Raw genomic sequence first — 8,081 nt, forward strand, 5'->3', positions numbered from 1 at the left:
TGGGCCACATAGGCATACTCAGTCACCAGTTCATCATAAAGTAAATTGCACTTTCTTACATCTTGACTCCAGGGTGTGTTGATTTAACCAATTATTAGAGAGGGTCTACTATCACTACTGAAGGAACACTTCATAGTAGCTGTTGTTGTTTAATTTTAAAATTACTTAGTACCATGATAAACAGTGTTTTTGCTTTACATCTGTCCAAATAACTTTTGCCTGGTCATTTAGTTTTAACCTTGAATAAGAACGTACTTTTGCTTTGAGTTGGATTTCCCCGTTATTTCAAGAGAAGTATTAGGCTGCTTATATTCGAGGAAAAAAATGTATTGTCATAAAATATGTAAGTGAATTCACTGGCTTTTGGTTGTATTTGCAGGTTTCAGTGGATAAGGTGCTAAAGACGCTGAAGGAAAATGCAAATAAAGCAACTAGTCTACTGCTTACTGCTATACCTCAGATTGGTTCCATGGACTGGACAGAAACCCAGCACAACTTAAAAGTATGGTGGTGGTGGTTGTATGTAGATATGTAGTGTCCTTGTATGTGCATAACGAATGTAAAAGGGGACATGCTTCTAAACATCCTTACATATATGCATACATATATATATAGAGAGAGAGTTGATAGACTATATGAAACACGAGATAGCCAGGGATGGCATCTGAGTCTGAATTCTGACAACGGGCCCAGGGCCTCAGCAGAACCTACCACCAAGAAGCTGTCATCACTGCTGCCTGGTCCCAAAAGCAGCCTTCACTTCTTCAAGGAAGCAGCAAGGATTGCCGCCTCCTGAGCACTACCTATGAGGTCCTTGTCCTCATGTTACCCGCAGCTCCTCCTCCCCACCTGCCCCCCAGGGGGGAGTGGGTGGGCGTTAGCTATCACTTGGCTGCAAGCCCACCAGCCTGGTTGGTGGCTCCTTCTCCACATCCTCCATTCAGGGCAGACCTGAATTCTTCTCCCCTACGCACTGGCCACTTGCTTATTTGCTTGCAGTCCCTAGAAAGGCAGGCAGGAGCACAGCAGCCCCTCTCAAAACCTTGTCCCTCACAGCGGCCACCGCCAACCACCTAGTCACCAGTTATGGCATCCGCTATGTGACATAGCAATAAAGATATTAAACACAAATGCTGAGCTTGGAAACTTAAGCAGTTAAGTGTTTTTAACTGAAGTGAATGTGAATTCTTCTGCAAGATTCCCCAGCACACTTGTTTTCAAACTGTTTTAAGTTTCAAGCCTCACTGTAATCTCCAGATGCAGCTTATTCTCAAGTATATATCTAATTCTGAATATGGGCCCAAAATAGAGATTAAAAAATCTGCACAATGAGGCCATAAATAGAGAAGGTTGATTTTCCTACTGACCTGTGACAGCCCAGGTTTGCAAAATCACATTTGGGGGATTGGGAGGCTTTTCACCTGGAAAGGCCCTGAAAGCAACAATTGGAAGGTGAGAAGGAAGCAAAAAGTGGTGAGGGCAGAAAGTGGTGGTAAAAAGCAGCGGTAAATAACAGTGGGGAGGCAGGGGGGGGGACAGAAAATTATGTGGGCAGGCCTGAAAAGAGGGAGCAAAAAGTGGTGCTGGGTAGAAAAGGGCAAAAAGTAGCAGGGGAAGTGAATGGGATTTCCCTCTCCTGCAAATGTTTATTCAAAAAATGTTTATGCCATCTTTCTAGTCAAATCAGAGTCCACAAGGTGGCAAACATTAAAACATTTCAACAATTGACAAGTTGGTAAAATATGGTTTGGATCCTATTACTGTCAGGTGGATCTGTAACTGGTTGACAGATTGCACCCAAACAGTGCTCGTTAATGGATCCTCATCTTGTTGGAGAGGAGAGACAAGTGGAGTGCCTCAAGGATCTGTCCTGGGACCTGTTTTGTTCAACATCTTCATGATTTGGATGAAGGAATAGAGGAAATGCTTATTAAATTTTCAGATGATACTAAATTAGGAGGGGTAGCAAATATAGTAGAAGACAGTCAGGATACAGGATGATCTTGACAGCCTGCAAAACTGGGCTAAAACAAAATGAATTTCAATAGGGATAAATGTAAAGCTGCATTTAGGTAGGAAAAATCGCATGCATAATTATAGAATGGGGGAGACTTGTCTTGGCAGTAGTATCTGCAAAAAGGATCTAGAGGTCTTAGTAGACCATACACTGATCATGAGTCAGCAGCTTGATGCCGTAGTTAAAAAGACAAATGCGATTTTGGGCTGTATCAACAGAAGTCCAGATCACATGAAGTGATGGTATCGCTTTACTCTGCTCTGGTTAGACCTCACCTAGAGTATTATGTTTAGTTTTGGGCTCCACAGTTTAAGAAGAATATAGACAAATTGCAATGTGTCCAGAGGACAGCAACGAAGATGGTCAGAGGTCTGGGGACCAAGTCCTATGAGGACAGGTTGAAGGAACTGGGTATGTTTAGGCTGGAGAGGAGACGACTAAAGGTATATGATAACCATTTTCAAGTACTTGAAGGGTTCTCATATAGAGGATAGTGCAGAGTTGTTTTCTGTTGCCCCAAAAGATCGGACCAGAACCCCAACGGGTTGAAATTAAATCAAGAGTCTTCGGCTAAACATTAGGAAGAACTACCTGATAGTTAGAGCTGTTTTTTAGTGGTACAAACTTTTTCAAGGAGGTGGTTTGCTCTCCTTCTTTGGAGGTTTTTAAACAGAGATTAGATGGTCATCTGACAGCAATGCTGATTCTGTGAACTTAGGCAGATCATGAGAAGGGAAGGCAGGAAGGGTTGCATCAATGCTTAGTTTTCGTAGCCCTTTCTTACTCCCCCACAGAAATGCTGGTTGCTGCTTTGGGATCAGGAAGTAATTTTTCTCCAGGCCAGTTTAGCCAGGGATCCTGGAGGGGGTTTTTTTTGCCATCTTCTGGGCATGGAACAGGGGTGTGGGGAGGGTGAGGTATTTGTGAATTTCTTGCATTGTGCAGGGGGTTGGACTAGATGACCCTGGAGATCCCTTCCAGCTCTATGATTAAACAATGCTTAAAATGCAAATATGTAATGTGTCCAAATGAAATTTTTATAACTTTAATTATGAGACCTTTACAACATAGAATCACAATAAATTTTGAATAAAACCAGGTATTGTAATGAAGTTTGCTTTACTAATAGAACATATCCAAAAGTTTGTTTTTGCATATAGTAATCCAATTTCCACTTCAGCATGAGTCCCCTTTGTCGCTTGGAGGGCATCTACACTCTCCAGATTTGCTCAAGCATGCTTGCATCAACTGTTGGGATGGTATCAGTGATCTGTTGTCGCTTTTGGAGGCTGTACCTATTCAAAGTTGTAAAGGTTCCATGTGGACACCCTGTATATAGAATGCTTAAAACAGTTAAATAAAACATATAAACACACAAACAGGGAAGGGGGTGAAGAGTTCATGAGGGAACACAATAGTCTTCACCTGCTGGCAGAAGATAACGATAGAAGGAGACAGACGAATCTCCCTGGGAAAGGAGTTCCAAAGTTTCAGTGCCACAGCCAAAAGGGCCCTTTCTTGGGTTGCAGCTCTTCTAGCCTCAGATTGTGAGGGCACCCAATGAAAAGGGCCCCTGAAGATGATCAAAGTGGATGGGTGTCTTCATATGGGAGTAGTCAGCCCTTCAGGTATGCTGGCCCTAAGCCACATAGGGCTTTAAATATCACTAACCAGCGCCTTAAATTGGGCCTGGAAGCAAATGAGAAACCAGAGTAGATGGAACAAGACTGGAGTGATAGGTCAATACAATCCACTGCTGTCGATATCGTGGCCACAGAATTCTGTACCAGCTGTAGCTTTTGGACAGTCTTCAAGAGCAGCCCTATGTATGTACTTATCATAATTATTACTTCACATCCAATCTCTAAGCGGTGGAGTCTTGTGAGCAAAAATTCTACTTTGTGAGCTGCTGGCATTAAAGTTGTGAGCAAGCAATCTGGCTACTGCATAAATTAGTTTGTTCTGGCGCCTTCCTTCCTAGGCTAAGACAAAAATGCGTGAGTCGGAGGCTCACACTAACTCAACTTAGAGGGGACACTGCATCCAATATCTCCTTCACTGTTTTTGGTAGTATGATACTACCACCGGCATATTAAATGATGAAAATGTTTGAACTTCATTGGTCTGTCTAACATTCCACTGAATTAGGGGTTTTTTGTTGCAGCATCCTATATAGATTTTCTTTCTGATTTTGTCTTTCAGAATGCCGTGCAGTTGTCTGTCATGCTACCAAAACATTGAAAACTTAGGAAGATTTTTCTGAAGCTGTTCCCAAACGAGAACATCGGTATTCAAAAAACTGACAAGTACCCTGAAAGAATACAGCTAAAACCTGCAACATTTTCATTCTTGTCTGCTAATAAATTCCTCGTTTTGGAAGCAGAAATCTTGGAGAGGCTGAGAGTCTGTTGGTAATGAAAGCTGACAAACCACGGAATAGGAATTTGATACCAAATATTGAACCGTTACGCTCGATACACTTTGGTAAAGAAATCGAGATGCCAAGGACTACGTTTCTGGTTCATGTAGTCTCTCATCACTCAGTCAAAAGATGTCAAGGCAAAGGCAAGGTTAATAGGTGTGCTCTTCACTGGTCTAAACAGAGTGAATCTCAGAAAGCAGGTCTGCAGGTCAGTTGCAGTGCTGTCTGTTCTTTCGATATCATTTTTTAAAAAAATTAGTAAAGAAATTTTTTTAGTAGCGATTAATGTAGTTTTCTTCGATCATGTTTTATTTTCAAACACTTTATAGTCTTTTTTGGGGGGGTTTCATGTAAAAAAAAAAATCGCTTCCACACGTGCATTTTCATTGGGAATTTTTCAGAACACAAGGGCATAATTCTGCTTGCTCAGCGTGTGGGTACCAAGGTGTGGGGTGGTTCTGTGAAAAGCTCTACATGTTAGGCCACACTCGCTGTTGCTATGCTGGTGCCCCTCCCCACGCTTTCACAGGCATGTTCAGTCACAACCCAACTGCTCACTTGAATAGGAAGACCTTTCATGCCTCATGCTGATTCAGTGACTACCTTCTGACCGCCGCCCCCCTCCCAGTCCACAAGCTTTTCTCAACAGAAGTGGCCATGGGCTGGCATCCAGGTGGGAGGCAGTTGCCGATTGCTTTGCTGTGAGGTACCAAAGGGCCACCTGTTGAATGCTGGGATGAATGCTCCCACTGTCTGTACAGGATGTCATGGCAGTCAGCAGCCCACGTGGCACAGGGAGGAGGACCATTCTAGCCTCTAATACTAGAGGACCATTCTAGCCTTTAATGGTCATTTTTTGTCCTTATTTCCAAATGCAGGATTGTGCGGGGTTTCATCCCAAGCCTATGGTTGTCAGATTTTGCCCTCATGCCTTAGCCATCAAAGCAGTCTGCTAAGCGTAAGCCCTGTGGTTTCTCATAGTGGTTGCACAGATGCTGTGCTTAGAAATATTGTTCAGTAATAACAAAATTCAGTACCAAAACATTTGAGCCTCATTCTGGCATCCTCTGCTGAGAAATACTGAATGATGAGCTGCTACATCTCTGGAGACTGTTTTGGTTTCAGTCTGACTATTGAAGAACAGCTGGGATGATCATATCTAATATACACACGGATGTATTCATGCAATTTATTTCTATACTGTGTATGCTGAATGCCCACATTTGCCTTCAAGAAAAGAATGTGTTGCTGCTTGATATCAAATAAAACCAAATGTAACCTCCTCTTGCTCATCATCTTCATTTGAAGTGTGTGTGTCAGGAATTTCACATTACCCTTTTTAACCCGTTTTGAAGCCGTTTTTGATCCGCTGTGGAGTAAACCGGTACAGGGCTGCCATTTCACACATGGCTTTCCCCTTCCGGTAAAGAGCTGGATCTGAAGTGCTTTGCCATTTCAGACTGCACTGCTTTTTCCCCGCCGTTTTTCGCCCGTGCGGGCGATCTCCGACTTTTGGGGGGGGGGGACGTTCGCTTTAGAGCGCTATAGGGTTACACAACACTCCAGGCATTCCAATGGGGTTGATATAATGCTGTTTCGTTACAGCGCTATAGCGCTATAAAGCGAACGTTCCAAAAAAAAGAAGAAGCCGGAGATCGCCTGCACGGGCAAAAAATGGCAGGGGGAAAGCGCATCAGAACCGGGAGAGGAAACTGAAGACTACTTGGAAGCAGTTGACAGGTAAAACGCTTCAGCCCCATTTCCTAAACTGGACAGAAGCGTTTGTGTGTGAAATTACAAATATATTCCAGTAGGGAACCGGTTCTAAAATGGTTCTGTCTGAAATGACAGACCAGAAACCGCTTGGGAACCGTTCCTCTTCCGGATTATATCGTCTGTCTAAAATTCCTCTGTGTGTGTGTGTGAGAGAGAGAGAGAGAATCCTGCATGTTGTTTAGCTCGCTCTGATTAAGCAGAGAAGCTCCTTGGGATGTTAGTAAACTTTAAGCAAGCACAGCTTAAACTGTTAGATCGGATGTTAGATTGGGTGACTCATCGTTGTAACACAAGTTATAGGAAGTTATTTTAATTAAAAGTTCTTTCTGTGCCTGCTCCAAGGGACTGAGCACAAAGGCTGGAGTGGGCTAGTAAGAGCCTTTAGGAAGGGAAAGTGGCATTTCCTGCTTATGGCTTTCCTTTAGTTCAGGGATCCCCAGTGTGGTGCCTGTGGTGTCATGGTCCCCACCGACACTTTCACTGGTGCCTGTGAATGGGTTTTAGAAAATGGGCGGGGCCAGGTGGGGCTTTTGCTCAGCAAGGCCTCTTTTGACTGTTGGGGATTTGATTGGCTGTGCAGATTTTTTTAAAAAATTGGTTTGGCAGCGGCTGCCAGTACAGCACAAGGATCTTTACTGCGTGACCCAAGCGAAGTTGTGGCAGCCATTTTGTGGCTGGCTCCACCTCCTGCAGCAGCCATTTGGTGACAGCCATTTATGGCTGCACCGACCACACTGTGTTAGAATTCTAAAGGTGCCCACAGGCTCAAAAAAGTTTGGGACCACTGCTTTAGTTGTACTAGCTCTGCCAGCTCCTTTTGTTTCGGGATCCATCATGCATGTCCAGTTTGCAGGAACCATACAGTTTGCAGGAACCTTATAGTATGCAGTAGGGGAATGGGATGATGCATGCATCACTTGTCACCTGCCCAGTACTCTCATTTTGATGTAATGTTTACCTGCACTCATAGCCCTGAACCACTGAGTCTTTTATCATATTTTATATAAAATATTTATAATTTGTTTTCTTCCCTGTCAGTGAGACTCAAAGCAAATGGCATAATTAAAACCAGCTGATTTCTAATACAAATAACAAACAGAAAGCAAGCCATTTAACCCATCCCAGTAAATGACTTCCATGCAGAAGCCCCCAAAGCCATGCTGGAAAACTTCGGCCTTATAGGACTTCCAAAATCTCTGCAAGGTTGGGGCCTTCTTTCTGTCTTTAGGAATGGCCACCAAGAGATACCAAGCCTGAAGAGAAAACAGTTCTCACTGACCTGAGTAGAAGAACGGTTGTGAGTCTGTGGTCTGATGAGCATACCTTGTCAGACTCCTGCAGCAATCAGTTCGCAACAGCATTCATTCAAAGAAGTAAAGTTTATTGAGACATTGAGAGTATGCTGATATCTTGGCGCTTCCAGTGTTAGAACTGGCCTAAAGTGCGAAGCAAGGAGATATACGTTATTCAAGAGGGTCCTCTGATGGCTCAGGTCCAATCAGAGGCCAGGTAGAAACCTGCCAAAGTAACGGACAATTATTCTCAGGAGAAAAGTACACCAGACACTCAAGGTCGAACGCTTCGACTACATAGATAAAGTAAGACTGGGAATACAGCAGAAATTAAGGTTAAAATTCCAGAGTCCCCCCTCACACACCTGGCACCTAGAACAGCCAGAGGCCTAGCTGGCATACCTGTGGGTAGAGGCAGTCCTGCAGATTTGAGTTGTATCTTCAAGTGAATAACCAACTGTAGGGTCTGGACAAACATGCACCTGCAACTTTTAAATCAAATAGATGAATGAACACATGAAGCTCCCTTATACTGAACCATACCCTTAACATATCAAGGTCAGTACTGATTAGT

The 8,081-nt window shown here is 43.5% G+C and overlaps 1 protein-coding gene across 1 annotated transcript in view; it reads left to right on the forward strand.

Moving 5' to 3' along the window:
- MTAP (methylthioadenosine phosphorylase) overlaps positions 1–5,716 on the forward strand; it is a 37,896-nt gene extending 32,180 nt beyond the window's left edge. The window contains exons 7-8 of the mRNA XM_015427747.1: positions 380–502; positions 4,220–5,716. Coding sequence (XP_015283233.1) covers positions 380–502; positions 4,220–4,258 — 162 coding nt within the window. The 3' untranslated portion in view covers positions 4,259–5,716. The remainder of the gene's footprint in view (positions 1–379; positions 503–4,219) is intronic.
- Positions 5,717–8,081: the final 2,365 nt, after the last annotated feature.

The sequence above is a fragment of the Gekko japonicus genome, unplaced genomic scaffold (genome assembly GCF_001447785.1).
Source record: "Gekko japonicus isolate JY-2015 unplaced genomic scaffold, Gekko_japonicus_V1.1 scaffold440, whole genome shotgun sequence".
NCBI classification, from domain to species: Eukaryota; Metazoa; Chordata; class Lepidosauria; order Squamata; family Gekkonidae; genus Gekko; species Gekko japonicus.